Raw genomic sequence first — 18,980 nt, forward strand, 5'->3', positions numbered from 1 at the left:
ATCCTGGTGAAATTCAAACCCAGAACTAATTGTGTTGTCTGTTGGACAAGGGTATTGTGGTACTATTTTTTTACTTTATTTTTGTGAAATTCAAAACCAGAACTAATTGTGTTGTCTGTTGGACAAGGGTATTGTGGTACACTTTTTTTTTACTTTATCCTGGTGAAATTCAAACCCAGACCTAATTATGTGTTGTCTGTTGGATAAGGGTATTGTGGTACTATTTTTTTACTTTATCCTGGTGAAATTCAAAAGCAGAACTAATTATGTGTTGGCTATGGACAAGGGTATTGTGGTACTTATTTTTACTTTATCCTGGTGAAATTCAAACCCAGAACTAATTATGTGTCGTCTGTTGGATAAGGGTATTGTGGTACTCTTTTTTACTTTATCCTGGTGAAATTCAAAACCAGAACTAATTATGTGTTGGCTATGGACAAGGGTATTGTGGTACTTATTTTTACTTTATCCTGGTGAAATTCAAACCCAGAACTAATTATGTGTCGTCTGTTGGATAAGGGTATTGTGGTACTCTTTTTTACTTTATCCTGGTGAAATTCAAAACCAGAACTAATTATGTGTTGTCTGTTGGACAAGGGTATTGTGGTTCTATTTTTTTCCTTTATCCTGGTGAAATTCAAATCCAGAACTAATTGTGTTGTCTGTTGGACAAGGGTATTATGGTACTATTTTTTTTTACTTTATCCTGGTGAAATTCAAACTCAGAACTAATTGTGTTGTCTGTTGGATAAGGGTATTGTGGTACTATCTTTTTACTTTATCCTGGTGAAATTCAAACCCAGAACTAATTGTGTTGTCTGTTGGACAAGGATATTGTGGTACATTTTTTACTTTATTTTGGTGAAATTCAAACCCAGAACTAATTGTGTGTTGTGTGTTGGACAAGGGTATTGTGGTACTATTTTTTTACTTTATCCTGGTGAAATTCAAAACCAGAACTAATTGTGTTGTCTGTTGGACAAGGGTATTGTGGTACTATTTTTTTACTTTATCCTGGTGAAATTCAAAAATTGAACTAATTATGTGTTGTCTGTTGGACAAGGGTATTGTGGTACTATTTTTTTTACTTTTTCCTGGTGAAATTCAAACCCAGAACTAATGTGTTGTCTGTTGGATAAGGGTATTGTGGTACTATTTTTTTACTTTATCCTGGTGAAATTCAAAACCAGAACTAATAATGTGTTGTCTGTTGGACAAGGGTATTGTGGTACTTTTTTTTACTTTATCCTGGTGAAATTCAAACCCAGAACCAATTGTGTTGTCTGTTGGACAAGGGTATTGTGGTACTATTTTTTTACTTTATCCTGGTGAAATTCAAAACCAGAACTAATAATGTGTTGTCTGTTGGACAAGGGTATTGTGGTACACTTTTTTTACTTTATCCTGGTGAAATTCAAAACCAGAACTAATTGTGTTGTCTGTTGGACAAGGGTATTGTGGTACTTTTTTTTTTACTTTATCCTGGTGAAATTCAAACCCAAAACTAATTGTGTTGTCTGTTGGACAAGGGTATTGTGGTACTATTTTTTTACTTTATCCTGGTGAAATTCAAAACCAGAACTAATTATGTGTTGTCTGTTGGACAACGGTATTGTGGTACACTTTTTTACTTGATCCTGGTGAAATTCAAACCCAGACCTAATTATGTGTTGTCTGTTGGACAAGGGTATTGTGGTACTATTTTTTTACTTTATCCTGGTGAAATTCAAACCCAGAACCAATTGTGTTGTCTGTTGGACAAGGGTATTGTGGTACTATTTTTTTACTTTATCCTGGTGAAATTCAAACCCAAAACTAATGTGTTGTCTGTTTGATAAAGGTATTGTGGTACACTTTTTTTACTTTATCCTGGTGAAATTCAAAACCAGAACTAATTGTGTTGTCTGTTGGACAATTGTATTGTGGTACACTGTTTTTACTTTATCCTGGTGAAATTCAAAACCAGAACTAATTATGTGTTGTCTGTTGGACAAGGGTATTGTGGTACACTTTTTTTACTTTATCCTGGTGAAATTCAAACCCAGACCTAATTATGTGTTGTCTGTTGGACAAGGGTATTGTGGTACGTTTTTTTACTTTATCTTGGTGAAATTCAAAACCAGAACTAATTGTGTTGTCTGTTTGATAAGGGTATTATGGTACTTTTTTTTTTTTACTTTATCCTGGTGAAACTCAAACGCAGAACTAATTATGTGTTGTCTGTTGGATAAGGGTATTATGGTACTTTTTTTTTTTACTTTATCCTGGTGAAACTCAAACGCAGAACTAATTATGTGTTGTCTGTTGGATAAGGGTATTATGGTACTTTTTTTTTTACTTTATCCTGGTGAAATTCAAAACCAGAACTAATTATGTGTTGTCTGTTGGATAAGGGTATTATGGTACTGTTACTTGTTTTTATGATGTCAGTTTTTTTACTGGAGCAACCAAATATTCCCACACTGTTATACATTTGTTACCATATTTCATTGTTTTGTTTAAACCTCTGTTGGTCACATACAGTTTAAAAGTAGTCCTGGAGTTTCCTGAAATGTTTATAGTTTGCTTCATGGCAAGTTATCCATTCTCCATTGTCTGTTTTAATTAGTCTTTATTAAATCATGAAAGGTTATGCTTTTTGGCTGCAATTTTTCCAAGGTGACTAGATTTTTAATAAAATGTTAGTATGTTTTTTATTAGATATGGAATTTTTACACATATCCATGCTTTAAATACAGTTGTATATATTTTTTAACTTAAATTTTCTACTAAATGTTGATGCAATGTTTATTTATCAGTTTTTTTCTAACAGATTTTTAATGCACTTTAAAAATGATGTTTTTGTTATGACTAATAAAGTTTGATAATAATAGTTTGGATAATTAATGAATATTTTTAGTTTTATTATGTTATATTTGTAGAGTATGAGACTGCATGGTAATCTTTTTATCTTTATAAAAAGGGAAATACATATAAATTAAATATATTCTAATGTACTTAAAAATACATACGTTATGGTAAGTATATCATATGCAATATTTGCTCTAAACTTGAAGTTATAAAGCAAAGTAGTCAATTTAGGGTGTGGAAACCCAAGCAAGTATAGTAAATAACATTATAGTATTAGATTGGTTGTGAAAAATCAGAAACCATGATTATGTCTTACACTGTTATAAGGTTTAAGGCAGTGTTTCTCTAATAATGGATAGTTGGATGCACGGTTATGGGCTGCCTCTGGTCTGGACACCTGTGAATGCCCTAAATTAATTAAATTAATAAGAGATAAGCTGTATGCATGAGCCTTTATTACTGTGCCACTAAACTAGCTGGGCCTTGACATGCAAAAGCTTGAGAAACTCTGATTTAAAAAATGTTTTCCAACCAAATTTAAATGTTAAATAAACTTTGAAGAACTTGATTTGATTACTAGTTTGTATATCAATTAGTATTTTGTTTCTGACTTAGTGTGTTCTAGTATTTGTTTCCAGTCAGTGTCAACATCTGTAATCGTTTAAGAGTTCTATGAAGTTATGTATGTATTCTATTTTCAAAATTACCTTAAATAAACACGTATGATTTTGATATACCTTTCTAGCAACAAAATTGATCATAAGGTTTTGATTAAATTCAACAATAATTTAATTATTAAAGCAAATTTATTATTTTTTATTAGTTCTTTAAGAATGATTTTTAAGTTAGAATCTGCACTGAAATATCCATATGTGTGTATATATCTTTGTACATGTTTAGTGGCATCCAGTTCGTCCGATCATTGCTTCAATATCCAGTGGTGTGGTATCTATCTGGGCACAGCCTCAAGTTGTAAGATTCATATATTTCTACAATAAATAATTGCTTGATGTCTTATTGTGTTTATTATATTTCCATAGCTGTTTTAATATATATTATTGAATTAAGATGTCTTAATATTAGGAAAAGTAGCTTTATTAAAGATTATAATCTAATCAAAAACACCTTTGGTGTGAAAAAATGATTCAGCCAGAAAAGAATTGAGCAGTATTTTGTTTTATGCACTATAGTGTCCCAAGTTGGACACAAAATACAGATTAAATAACTACTGAATGAATATTTGCTGTAAAATTCTACCAGTGCTATAAGTGGTAGCTGTTAATTTGTCCATCAGTTTTGGTTTAATTTCTTTATGTTGCATGGCCAGTCCCTTGTTCCTTAAACTAATATCATGTGATGCTGATTGTTCTTTAATTAGAAGAATTTCTTAAAATTTAGTTAATTTGTGCTTAAAAGTTGGCAGTGGATAATAACTGTCCATCCATGATTCTTTTGAAAACTTGAGCTAGAAACTGCTTATCTAGTTTGCTTGGCCTAACCAATACCTTTATGTATCTGCACATGCTTTGACCTTATAGTTTTGCTGCTGTAAATCAGGTATCTTTAATCCAAATGAGCAAAAAAAACTAAGAACTATCTACTTTTACTCTTAGGTGAAGTGATAATAAAAAGTTCAGACTGATAGCTCACATGACTGTGTGTACATATGTGAAAAGATTTTGGTCAAAACTGAATGCTTTTTTGTTGAATAATTTTTAACATGTGGCTTATATTTAGACTAAATTTGACGTATAATTGTAGATTACGAAGATCTATAATGTTCCAAAATAAAAAAAACTATAAAAGTTAAGTGTGGTTTTTATCATATGAAGTTTTCATAATTTTGGTGCAAAGAAATAGGGGAAAGATGTTTAATCACAATTGGAAACTTTAGATACAGATTTTTTAATGAATTATCTTGAAATTTGGTACATATAGAAAGAGTTCACTGAAAATGTGATAATTTGGTTTACCACAGTCTGAGTTACAGAAAGTGGAAAAAAATCACTGAACTGTCACTTCTCAAAATAACACTGTGTTTTGATTGCAGAACACACTACCAAGTGTCTGGATTGTTTTTTTTTGTGACGTACAGTGATGGAAATAATGGTGGAAGTCTAAAAGAAATAGACACACAGGAGCTACAAGCAATGAACAGTTAAAACTAGATGGTACAAAACTTTATTACAAAACTACAGAAGAAAAGTGAGGAAGTTGTATAGTGCACTAGTATCTTTAAGATTGTTGTCTTACTCAAACATCAATTCCCTTCAAATGAGTTGTGCATGTGAGTGAATAGCATCGTGAATCAAACCTTGCCTGTACTTATCAGCAGACAGTGTGCCATCAGTTAGTTACCTGTGGATTATTGGCACTGTTTGTTGAGATGTAGTCCCAAACTTTTACTGATGAAACTTTACATTTCATTGTAGATATTTTACATTGAGTACGATAGTATTGTCACAATCCTCTCTTTACCATTGAACAAAGTGTTAATAGTAATGGTGGTTGAGGTTTTGTATTCTGCTCGCTTGCTATATGATTATTTAGTCCCGTTCACTGTTACTACTGCACATAGTGAACTGCCACTGTATTTTATAGGCCTTACTCTGATTTAGTCATTTTTAACTTGTTGGATGACAACCAATCACAATGTATATCATCAACAATTCACTCTGCTCTGGTACAGTTTATGATAAAGTGATGACATTTGCATTTATTTATTTCTGTACCTTTTTCCCTCACCATTTTCATGATTATTTCTAGTACTTTGACTTGTGTTTGACATCTGGAAGCTAAAGCCAGCATTGATATGTGTGGTTGGTGGTTAAAAATTCCAACTTGTAGGTTATAATATATTGAATGACTTATATTTTGGGATTTAAAATGCTTAGAAAGTAGTAGGTGAATTAACATTTATTAATAAGACAGGTCTAGACTGCAAGAGAAATGAAACTTACTATTTAATTGAAGATTAATGTAATTGAATTTTGGTATTTTAAATTGTAAGTGATTGAACTGTAACATTAAGTAATGCTTTGGATTGATGAAAAGCTATAGGTTGATGATCCAATCAGATGTTTTCATTACATCACAGGAATTATATAAAAGGACAAGTAATTATAAGAGAATATGACTTGGGTTCAGAATGAATTGCTTCTTAATGAATCAAAGAAATATCCATTTATTTGATGTTGCATTAATAGGAAAATTGGAGCGCTTTTGCTCCAGACTTCAAAGAACTTGATGAAAATGTTGAGTACGAAGAACGTGAAAGTGAATTTGATCAAGAAGACGAAGATTGCAGCCCACAACTTCATCCGGAAACTCAGGAAGATGATGAGGAGGTTGATGTTGTCACAGTGGAACCAATAGCTGCCTTCTGCAGCAGGTAAGGTTTCAAAGTAACTGTACAACAGCCAAATATTTGTGTCTGTCGTGCTTTATATCTCTGTATGTGTAACTTGTGATGAATTGATGGTTGAGAAAAATTGGCCTATACAACCACCTAAGTATTGCTAACTTAGTAACTTATTAATTTTGTTGTAACTTTTACAAACTAATTATTAACTAGCATCAATTCATCATTCTGTTGTATGTGTTGAATGGTCATTCTGAGAAAAAACTTATTAAGAATGGAAATGTTTCTTTTCTGCGAGGGAATTTCAAAACAAAATGCAATTTTGTCCATTGACTGATTGAAAGGAATGTTTTGAAAATGGTAGCATGAATAGAAAGAAATACTTTGAGAGGAACATATTTGAGTACATATTTGTTGTTTTTTGGTTTATATTATTTTTTTTATGTAGGTATTACATGCATGAATTATTTTATTGTATTATGCTAAGATGTTGGTTTGATAAGCTCCTCTGTGACTTTTCATAAAGGAACAACAACAGTCAAAATGTGCTTACTTCTTTAGTGGTTTTTCCTTGCTCTAAGTGAAACGACAAGGATGGTGGCATCTAGGAAAACAAGCAATTCCTGTGGATACTTAGTAAGCCTCATTGCCCTAAGTGTGCTGGATGTACCCATTGCTTCAAGAAACAAATATCTCTGACAGTGATGTAGTTGTTCAGTCTCCTTTGCTTAAAAAATCAAATGCAGTATAATTTTCTTTATTGAAATAAGATGCAGAAAGACAAAAGAGGGTTGTAAACAGATTTGCTCAAATCTGAGGGTTAATTACACACTTTATTTATCACTGTTTTTAAGAAAATTTCTGTTGAAATGTTTCAGTAGTTATCTGTGAGTAAATAAATACAGCTAGATAAAATCATGTAGTGCTTTGTTCAGATTGCACTCACATATTTTTTGTATTTTTAATCAAACATTGAAATTTAACTAGCTAACAAACAACTTATAATAAAAAAAATCAAAGAATCAAGTCTCATTTGGGTAAAGTTTCATTACTTGAGTAAGTTTATGACTAAATAAATTGATGGCCTTGTGAGAATAGCTGTACCGAGGATTTGATAAGTACAGTTGTTTAGTACTGCTTCTACAGAGTTGTTGAAGCTAGAGACATAAACTGCTATGACCATTTACAGAGTGCATGCACATCTTTGAAAGTCCATGAAAAATGGCCTCTTTTGCAAAAGCACTTTTAAATATTATAATAGCAGAATACATTGATATTTCTTACTCTAATTCATGTTCCAGAGTTGAGAACAATAAATGTTCCTTCTTTTCTTTTTGGTCTACATTTATGTGTTGAACAAATAAATAGGAACTTTATAAAATTTCAGTAGAATCTGATTTATTTTGAGGTAGATCTTACCTTTCAAAAAGTGCTTTAAAAACACCAAGAGTACTTAGAAAGTTCTTAAAAAGTGTTTGAAATTGATCCTCGCAATTCACAATGAACTGTTTCTTCAGGAAACACATTCCTGGTGCATTATTGATAATAATCTGGGCAATGATATAAATGCAACAAAATGAGAAATTCCTGATATGTTAAAAAAATGTCTTTAAGCCTGATTTCTGTAATATGTATTGCAAGCTGAGGTACTTGTTCTTCATTTCGGGTTATGAACTTGAGAAAAAAAAATTGTGAACGGATGTTATGATAAATAACACAGAAATCCTAACTTTAACTTTTACACAGTTTATTTATGACATATTATTACAGTATTCATTACTACATCACCAAACGTTTTGTATGAGCTTTAATAAATCAAAACATTGATGGTCAGGGTGACTTTTAAGGAAGAGGTAGTGACCAAAATAGAAGTGGTAGGGTTGCTTTCTTTTACCTGCTTCCAATGCTCAGTTCTTAATGTCCTCCAACAGTACTTCACGTGATTAATTAACAGATGGTCATTGGCTGCAGAAGTAACTTACAGGTCAAAGTTGAAAGGTTATAGCTAAAAAGTTGGTATAACTCATAGAAACAGATCTTTGTATCAACCTTATGGCTGTTGTTGGTGTATAAATTTCATCTTCATTTATGTATCAGTTGAAATAGTGTTGGCAGTTTTGTTTTATTGTATTCTTCCAAAAAGAGTGACACAGCACTCTCTGAGATACTTGTATGCCCTTCCCACACACTGTGTATGTGTAGTGTTATAGAGAATTTTAACAGTTTTCGTTGTTTTTTTGTGTATTGATGTGGCATGTAGTTAACTTGCATTAAAAATAATAAATGCTCAACAACAGCAATAATATCAACTGTAAGGGAATTTGAATCCCCTATTAACGTACTCCTTGTTTCAAACTATCATCCCACAAAATTTGGTTGAAATTGGCCTAGTGACCTAAGAGTAGTTAAATAATGAACAAACGGAGAGATGCACAGGTTTTTGTTCTTTATAGGTAGATATGTGCAAAGAATAAAGATTGTCACTGTTTTTAAGTTTTTTAGGTATTTCTGCTTCTCATATTTCTTATCCATTGCTGGATGAACTACCTTTGAATCATTTCTTCTTTTTGAGTATAAGCATCTAGTGTTTGAAATGAATAATAATAATAATAAAAAAAGTAAACTGTTACTTGATGATTTTCCAGCCTTTTGTAGGTTGCTTGGGAGAGCAAAAGCATCTCCATCCCAGTTGTAAAATACTTTGACTCATGTAATCAAAGCTCACTTTATTTTTTATTTATTTCTCTTTAGTGTTAAACTAAGTGCATTATAGCATTTATGTGAACAATTAATGATTTGTGGTGGTAAGCATCTTACAATTATGAGTACAGAGTTTCAACAAGTGACAAGGTTCTAGAAAATTACTCGATTATCTATTTATCAGTGATGAAGATGAAGCGGACGATGAAGAGGCCTTAATGTATCTACCAATTTCTCCAGAGATTGATGAGCCAGAAGAAGGCTGGGGACCTTTACATGACCAGGTATTAATAAGAGAGTTTTGTTATGCATTTTTCTTAACAAATTAAATATTGTCACTCAATTTTTTGTTTCTTAAATGAGAGATTTTTTTTGTGTTACATGATGCTGTATTTCCAACCTTTTGGTATATAGTTGAATTAAAACTTTTTCTTCAAAAATAACACAAATGTAAGCTAAGAGGAGAATATTATAAGGCTGTGTCTATATATAAATAAAGATGATTTTATTGTTCACAAGCTTTAACATTGTATTGGTACAAACTTTATTTTTACATTAATTTATCTTTGTGTTTTTAAAATTACTTTTAAGTGCCTTAATAATTTGTTTGTTTAAATTGCTAGTGTTGTTATCTCATACAGGAATTTCTGTATGATTTTATAACACATCTACTTTTCAATAATTCATACTTTTTAGTGAAAAATTGTGTAGTTACAGATGACATTATATATTGTTAGTGCTAAGGTCCATGAGTACAACATAAACATTAACTGCTTTGATTTCAAGGTACCTTTATCATAACAGAATAATTTATAATTAACCCCTGAAAAAATTAATCACAGTGTAATGTTGGGCACCCAAGTAAAGTGTCTGGAGTTTTTGGTTTTGTAATGAACCCTAAAAAGGTTCAGTGTAATATTTGGAGTTTGTAGTTATGTAATATATCTTAGCATAATTTCTATTAAATGTGTATATTTTTTTATCTTGTAGCCTCTAGAAGAGTCTAACTTAAAGCGACCACCATCATCAACAGATCATCACAGCACCAAAAAGAAGAAATTAAAGACAGTAGAAATTGAGTTAAAAGATGCCCCTAAAGATGGCAAGTTTTTTTAACTATTTTTTTTTCCATTTGAGCATTTTGCTTACTTGTTTGAATTAAATTTATTGTAGAAAATATATTTTTTTCCAACACGTTTCAAAAATTAGGATTTGAATATCAGTCAGTGAAATTTTTAACTGCTCTTATTGTGTACATAAATTTATGACCCAGAGATTTTTTTTTATGTAGATTCTCTGAAAATATATAATAAAATGAAACAGTTAAACATGTATATCTTTCTTTCTCTCTCCTGTTCCATGGTGGCTTAGTGGTAAGTCAGCAAGCTTATCAACCTAAATGTTGGATATCAATACCAATTGTAGTCACAGCACAGATAACTCCTCGCATAACACACAGAATCTTTCTTTTTTTGATAAATTTATCGGAGTGTTTGATACATCAGTATTCCTTTTTGACACCTGAGGTAGTGGATTACTTGTGACGCACTTAACACGTGTAACAACTAACACTGGGCTGATTGTTTCTGTAACTAAGTTACGATGTCCTTTTCTCTCATTTCTTATTGACTTTACTATCATTTTGGTTAATTCAGTCATGCAAATGGAACTTTTATGCTTTTTAAGTTTGTGAGTGACTAATTTACAGACATTTTTTTAATAGGTAGAGTAAATTAGAATGCTAATATTAATTTAAACAAACAGTTATGTATTTATTGCACATGCACAGGTGTTTGTGTAACTTACTGAGTTGTTTTTTTCAATAGTTGCTGGTTTCTTTTTGGTTCTACACCTGAAAGTAACATACATGAAGAATGTACAAAACTATTTGTAAATAACTTAAAAATAAAAGCAAGTTTTTAATTTTCTGTTTGCTTTTTGATTGTCAAAAAAATTAAAGCTTGGTTAAGTTTCTTTCTGTAATTTATTTGGTGTAATACCAAGTTCATACCACAGAGAGAATTAGGTTACAGTTATTGTAATACATTTTCTGATTAGTAAGTCTTTGTAATTCGCTGTATTTAGTATCACAAAGTAATAATGGTTTAGAGATACTTTTAAAAATGAGTCACCTGAAAGTTATATATAAGGTATAAAAACTTAGTGTGTTTTTAAAGTGACGTTATTGTATCTGTACAGTTGCTTCTGTTCACTGTCAAATTGATTTTGAAGTAGTTTGGTTACTGTTAGTTGTACATATTAACACAATTAAAATTATTTTAAAATATGTGGTTTTCTGTGTTGTTAAGATAATGCTTATTTATCTTGTATGAAACTCATTTTACAAGGTGCAAAATTAAGATATGTGGTTGTTATTCTTTCATTTGTTAGTGTGTATTGAATCATTAAACAACACATATATTACAATATGTAGATGATTCTGCTGTTTCTTTTAATTGTAAAACATTTCACTGTTTACTTCTTACGTTATAAAATTGTCTCTTTCTTTACTTATTTGCAGAGTGTCATCCTTTATTAACATTTCACTGTTTACTTCTTACATTATAAAATTGTCTCTTTCTTTACTTATTTACAGAGTGTCATCCTTTATTAACATTTCACTGTTTACTTCTTACGTTATAAAATTGTCTTTTTCTTTACTTATTTACATACTGTCATCCTTTACTAACATTTCACTGTTTACTTCTTACGTTATAAAATTGTCTCTTTCTTTACTTATTTACAGAGTGTCATCCTTTATTAACATTTCACTGTTTATTTCTTACGTTATAAAATTGTCTCTTTCTTTCCTTATTTACAGAGTGTCATCCTTTATTAACATTTCACTGTTTACTTCTTACGTTATAAAATTGTCTTTTTCTTTACTTATTTACATACTGTCATCCTTTACTAACATTTCACTGTTTACTTCTTACGTTATAAAGTTGTCTCTTTCTTTACTTATTTACAGAGTGTCATCCTTTATTAACATTTCACTGTTTACTTCTTACGTTATAAAATTGTCTCTTTCTTTCCTTATTTACAGAGTGTCATCCTTTATTAACATTTCACTGTTTACTTCTTACGTTATAAAATTGTCTCTTTCTTTACTTATTTACAGAGTGTCATCCTTTATTAACATTTCACTGTTTACTTCTTACATTATAAAATTGTCTCTTTCTTTACTTATTTACAGAGTGTCATCCTTTATTAACATTTCACTGTTTACTTCTTACGTTATAAAATTGTCTTTTTCTTTACTTATTTACAGACTGTCATCCTTTACTAACATTTCACTGTTTACTTCTTACGTTATAAAATTGTCTCTTTCTTTACTTATTTACAGAGTGTCATCCTTTATTAACATTTCACTGTTTACTTCTTACGTTATAAAATTGTCTCTTTCTTTCCTTATTTACAGAGTGTCATCCTTTATTAACATTTCACTGTTTACTTCTTACGTTATAAAATTGTCTCTTTCTTTACTTATTTACAGAGTGTCATCCTTATTAACATTTCACTGTTTACTTCTTACGTTATAAAATTGTCTCTTTCTTTACTTATTTACAGAGTGTCATCCTTTACTAACATTTCACTGTTTACTTCTTACATTATAAAATTGTCTCTTTCTTTCCTTATTTACAGAGTGTCATCCTTTATTAACATTTCACTGTTTACTTCTTACGTTATAAAATTGTCTCTTTCTTTACTTATATACAGAGTGTCATCCTTTATTAACATTTCACTGTTTACTTCTTACATTATAAAATTGTCTCTTTCTTTACTTATTTACAGAGTGTCATCCTTTATTAACATTTCACTGTTTACTTCTTACGTTATAAAATTGTCTCTTTCTTTACTTATTTACAGAGTGTCATCCTTATTAACATTTCACTGTTTACTTCTTACGTTATAAAATTGTCTCTTTCTTTACTTATTTACAGAGTGTCATCCTTATTAACATTTCACTGTTTACTTCTTATGTTATAAAATTGTCTCTTTCTTTACTTATTTACAGAGTGTCATCCTTTACTAACATTTCACTGTTTACTTCTTACGTTATAAAATTGTCTCTTTCTTTACTTATTTACAGAGTGTCATCCTTATTAACATTTCACTGTTTACTTCTTACGTTATAAAATTGTCTCTTTCTTTACTTATATACAGAGTGTCATCCTTATTAACATTTCACTGTTTACTTCTTACGTTATAAAATTGTCTCTTTCTTTACTTATTTACAGAGTGTCATCCTTATTAACATTTCACTGTTTACTTCTTACGTTATAAAATTGTCTCTTTCTTTACTTATTTACAGAGTGTCATCCTTATTAACATTTCACTGTTTACTTCTTACGTTATAAAATTGTCTCTTTCTTTACTTATTTACAGAGTGTCATCCTTATTAACATTTCACTGTTTACTTCTTACGTTATAAAATTGTCTCTTTCTTTACTTATTTACAGAGTGTCATCCTTTACTAACATTTCACTGTTTACTTCTTACGTTATAAAATTGTCTCTTTCTTTACTTATTTACAGAGTGTCATCCTTATTAACATTTCACTGTTTACTTCTTATGTTATAAAATTGTCTCTTTCTTTACTTATTTACAGAGTGTCATCCTTTACTAACATTTCACTGTTTACTTCTTACGTTATAAAATTGTCTCTTTCTTTACTTATTTACAGAGTGTCATCCTTTATTAACATTTCACTGTTTACTTCTTACGTTATAAAATTGTCTCTTTCTTTACTTATATACGGAGTGTCATCCTTATTAACATTTCACTGTTTACTTCTTACGTTATAAAATTGTCTCTTTCTTTACTTATTTACAGAGTGTCATCCTTATTAACATTTCACTGTTTACTTCTTACGTTATAAAATTGTCTCTTTCTTTACTTATTTACAGAGTGTCATCCTTATTAACATTTCACTGTTTACTTCTTACGTTATAAAATTGTCTCTTTCTTTACTTATTTACAGAGTGTCATCCTTATTAACATTTCACTGTTTACTTCTTACGTTATAAAATTGTCTCTTTCTTTACTTATTTACAGAGTGTCATCCTTTACTAACATTTCACTGTTTACTTCTTACGTTATAAAATTGTCTCTTTCTTTACTTATTTACAGAGTGTCATCCTTTATTAACATTTCACTGTTTACTTCTTACGTTATAAAATTGTCTCTTTCTTTACTTATATACAGTGTCATCCTTATTAACATTTCACTGTTTACTTCTTACGTTATAAAATTCTCTTTCTTTACTTATTTACAGTGTCATCCTTTACTAACATTTCACTGTTTACTTCTTACATTATAAAATTATCTCTTTCTTTACTTATTTACAGAGTGTCATCTCTTACTAACATTTCACTGTTTACTTCTTACATTATAAAATTGTCTCTTTCTTTACTTATTTACAGAGTGTCATCCTTTATTAACATTTCACTGTTTACTTCTTACATTATAAAATTGTCTCTTTCTTTACTTATTTACAGAGTGTCATCCTTTACTAACATTTCACTGTTTACTTCTTACATTATAAAATTGTCTCTTTCTTTACTTATTTACAGAGTGTCACCCTTTACTAACATTTCACTGTTTACTTCTTACGTTATAAAATTGTCTCTTTCTTTACTTATTTACAGAGTGTCACCCTTTACTAACATTTCACTGTTTACTTCTTACGTTATAAAATTGTCTCTTTCTTTACTTATTTACAGAGTGTCATCCTTTACTAACATTTCACTGTTTACTTCTTACGTTATAAAATTGTCTCTTTCTTTACTTATTTACAGAGTGTCATCCTTTACTGAATCCTCGTTCAAAAGAAAAACCTCAACAACCAAAAAAAGCAGGTCGTCAGAAAACCCACAAAAGTGGAGCAGGATCTGAAGGAAAATTTCATCACAGGTCAAAACACAGAGGTGATAAAATGAGAGAAAAGTACCATGGTAATAACTAGACCTCATGTCACAAACTACATATGTATTGAAGGTTTTAGTTTCAGAAATTGACTATTTTGTTTCAATTATATGAAAATTTTATATGTAAAATAAATGTGTCTTATGTAAATAAACAGAATAAAATGTAATTATGTAGGAGATTGGTGTCAGACAGTTTTTTTGTGATTATTATTTTGTAAATTAATTTTTGTTTTTTGAGGAGCCACTTTGAAGGAAACAAGCAAAAGAATGTGAAATTGTGAAAAAAAAAATCGTATATCAATGTTGAATGAAACTTTTTTAGTGTTTGATTTTTGGGAAAAGTTTTTCCATTCTTGATTTTGGTAATGTTACTTCTAATATTAACTCCTCACAATTAAATATTGATTGGCTACGGAGAACATCCATGAAAACTTTGCCAATATGTTTAATTTTTTTGCTTGCTTTATATAATGGTGTTTTCAGTTGGTGTACGAACTAATAAATTTCTATATTTAACCCTTCATCCATAAAACATTTGCCGTGTAAGAAGTCTTCATGGTGTCACCGTGATGTTTTTCAAACTTTTTGGGTTCCTTGAAGCTGGTACTTGCATTATCAAACTTCAGAATAACTTTTAAAAGTCATTTCATCAGATGCAATGTACGTTGTTTATTATCAGATATTATTTTAAACTTTTTGGTGGAGAGTTTCAAAATGGAGTGTGACAGCTCTTAAATTCGTTTTATTAAATGCAAAGTTTGAAAGTGGAGTCTGAAATTTGGTTTTGAAGAAATATATCTTATTTCTCATTGGATGGTTCAAACAGAAGACAATTTGAGTAATTGGGTTAATATTCCATAAGTTCATTATTACCATTACATCTGTATCTGTATTGGTCTGTCCTTGTTACTGCTTTTGAGTGATAAACATTTACAACAATTTTTGAGGGAAATGATTTGTTATCCTAAGTTATTTTATTGTGTTTTCATCTTATTCAGTTTTTTTTAATCTTTCATGACTCTTTTATCCATTGATTCTTTTCTCATTTAAAGTTTCCTTAATACATCATTCTGTAAAATGAGGAAATACTAATGTAATGTTCACATCTGTATTTGTGTATTTTTATGTATGTATTATAAAGCATCCAGAATTGAACTGCAAATCTTGACAGTTTCAATCTGAAATTTAGAAACATACAAAGTATTTATTTCTGACTCCTGGCTAATTAACATGAAACTAAAATCAATGGTATCCATTGTTAACTTAATTTTTACTTTTTGAGACTTACGATAGACTTGCGACTTTCATAAAGTTATTACTTTGTTATTAATATGAGAGAAAATAAAACTAAATACAATGAAAGAAATCTAAGCCTATCCAATAATATATCATATTTTTCAATTTCATCATAACTCTGATTATAATATTGATTGTATTTAGTAAAATCCAAATTAATGTTCATAATGTAGTATCTTAACTTCAGTTTCATTTAGATATTAAATTGTAGGTTGCCAATCTATGTGTGGGCCTACATATATTGTTAATTATTAACAGAACTAATCAGGTTTCAAAACAGAATAAAAAATTATATCTGGCCTTTAATTCCTCTTTGGGATTAGGAAAAAGCCTGTTTCTTTCCACTGTGATGTGCTGATTAGTGCAATTAAAAGAAGAACAGTAAGCATCACTGTGATTGTGTTAATTATTAACAGGAACATCTATCTTTTTTTTTTTTAAACCAGCTCAGCAAATTTTGAAGTTAATAACATGAAGAGAAAATAGTATCTTTTATTATGAACTCATAAGAGTGATATTTATAAGTTAGTATATGCATAAACAACACATACATTAGATTATTAATTTTATGTATTTAAAGGTGAGGAAACTGTAAATATGTCGTACTGGGTCTGTCACTTTAAATATTTGAAACATTAATATTTATATATATATGTGTGTTTAACTTTTTTTTTCTTTTTCTCAAATCTAGAGATACTGTAACATTAACACTGTGCCATGTTTCATTGGAGTTCACCTGGAATCCCATGGAGTTGAACAAAATGTTGGGAAAACTGGAACCTGCTAAGTATGAAATTCCAGGCTCCTAAGTATTTTCACTGCAGTTTAACTTGCAGGTTTTGTTTTGTTATTCATAAAAATTGTAAACTTAGGTACTGCTTGCAGAAGCTGTATGGTGTACATTTGGTGTAATTTCTAATATGAGATTCAACATTAAATATAAAAGAAGTACTGAGAAATGGGTAGATTCAAGGTTTATGAAATATAACTCTTCACAACATTATTTGTTATTGTTCAACTTACGCTGTTGATATTTTCAAGTGTGATATGTATGACAACACTCAGTCCAAATACCTCTGGAATAGAGGGTGACACTTTGTGTGTAGTTTCAGTCCAAATACCTCTGGAATAGAGGGTGACACTTTGTGTGTAGTTCATCCAACTATTCATTTCTCATGAGATTAATTTCAAGGCTGTTAGAAATATCCACCTTATATTCTTGAGGTATGGTTTTAATTAATGTTTTTAGTCCTGTTTTATCTCTACTTTTGAAGAAAAATGAATTATGTACACACACACACACATGTATATATACACACTGTTGTTAATTTCAACTATTTGAGACTGCTAAATGCAAAATGTATAATTTTCTCACCTCTTAAATACTTAAAATTAACAATTTAATTTTTTATGGTAATGCTTTGAATTCTGTTTGTTAATTAATATTACAAGTGCATAAAGGACATCATTTTTTATTCACATAACCAACTTTGTTTAACATGTAACAGTAAAATAACTTTTATGGTCCAACATAGGCTCGGCATGGCCAGGTGGATAAGGCATTCGTCTTGTAATGCGAGGGTCGCGGGTTTGAATCCTCGTTGCACCAAACATGCTCACCCTTTCAGCTGTGGGGCATTATATGTGACAGTCAATCCCACTATTCCTTGGTAAAAGAGTAGCCCAAGAGAGTTGGCGGTGGGTGGTGATGACTAGTTGCCTTCCCTCTAGTCTTACACTGCAAAATTAGGGACGGCTAGCACAGATAGCCCTCGAGTAGCTTTGTGCGAAATTCAGAACAAAACCAAACCAATGTTCCCACATTTTTTTCACTCTTGCGGTTATTGATGTAAAACCCTAAACTGGCCATAGCCAGGGTTAAGTAATAACCAAAGGGAATAATTTATTATTATGATTTTTGTTTCTGCTTTATTAATGTACTTTAATTTTAGTACTTTCTCACCACTCAAACCAGCAAAACTCCATGTGGTTTTGTACGTGTATTTTTTAAAGAACTATAGCTGGCTCTATGTGGTTTTGTACATGTATTTTTAAAGCACAATAGCTGGATCGTATGAATTGGTACATTAAAAATAAAATGAAACTATATACAGCTGTAAATGGTTTTTGGTTATACATTTTTGAGTGTGTTTTGATTTTCAAGTAAAAATAAATTTGTACTTAAAATGTGTTTCACTCTGTTTGATTGAGCATTTAATTCAGCAACGAAAAAAAAATCTTAAAAGTAAGAAGCGAATGTTTGAAATGTAAATATAAACTGATTGATAAGGTTAACACACACTGCACGTTTCAGTGACGCAGCACTGAACGTTCCAGTAGTCTTACATTGATGTCATCTATGAAACTATTCACCTGTAGAGTTATTGTTTTGGCTAAAAGAACAGCAGCTGGATTAACTCTAAAGTAATACAGAATAATATTTTTAGAACAGATCTTGGTAATTACGAAAAATATCTGAACAGTCACACAGTGGTAACATTTATGTATGTGTAACTCTACTTGTACAGATACAGTGTTAGCTGAAGAACTAAAATAGTTTGGAAAAAGATTTTTCCATGCCGTGTATTGTTATCTAAAGGTAAATTGAAGGTATTAACATGAACAATATTAGGCCAACTTTAGATACCTGCATGCTAAGAAATTTAATAGAATACAAGTTTAAAAAATATCTGGCAATGTGTGGAATAAGTTGTGTAAGATCTCATGATGAATTTGTCATAAAAAACAAAGGGATTTGCTTAAATCTAAGAATAAATTACCTTACAACATCAAATTTCTTGTATTTCTTTAATTGGACACCACAGAATTTGATAGTAGTACTT

General features: G+C 30.2%; 1 protein-coding gene across 4 annotated transcripts in view; it reads left to right on the forward strand.

The window, feature by feature from the left end:
* LOC143233349 (retinoblastoma-binding protein 5 homolog) overlaps positions 1-18,333 on the forward strand; it is a 42,272-nt gene extending 23,939 nt beyond the window's left edge. For 2 of the 4 annotated variants that reach the window (XM_076469510.1, XM_076469508.1), the window contains exons 10-15: positions 3,751-3,822; positions 6,057-6,241; positions 9,096-9,195; positions 9,902-10,013; positions 14,713-14,868; positions 16,829-18,333. In XM_076469510.1, coding sequence (XP_076325625.1) covers positions 3,751-3,822; positions 6,057-6,241; positions 9,096-9,195; positions 9,902-10,013; positions 14,713-14,868; positions 16,829-16,839 — 636 coding nt within the window. In that variant the 3' untranslated portion in view covers positions 16,840-18,333. The remainder of the gene's footprint in view (positions 1-3,750; positions 3,823-6,056; positions 6,242-9,095; positions 9,196-9,901; positions 10,014-14,712; positions 14,869-16,828) is intronic. The other 2 variants (XM_076469511.1, XM_076469509.1) reach the window with 1 other exon arrangement.
* Positions 18,334-18,980: the final 647 nt, after the last annotated feature.

The sequence above is a fragment of the Tachypleus tridentatus genome, chromosome 12 (assembly GCF_004210375.1).
Source record: "Tachypleus tridentatus isolate NWPU-2018 chromosome 12, ASM421037v1, whole genome shotgun sequence".
Lineage (NCBI taxonomy): Eukaryota > Metazoa > Arthropoda > Merostomata > Xiphosura > Limulidae > Tachypleus > Tachypleus tridentatus.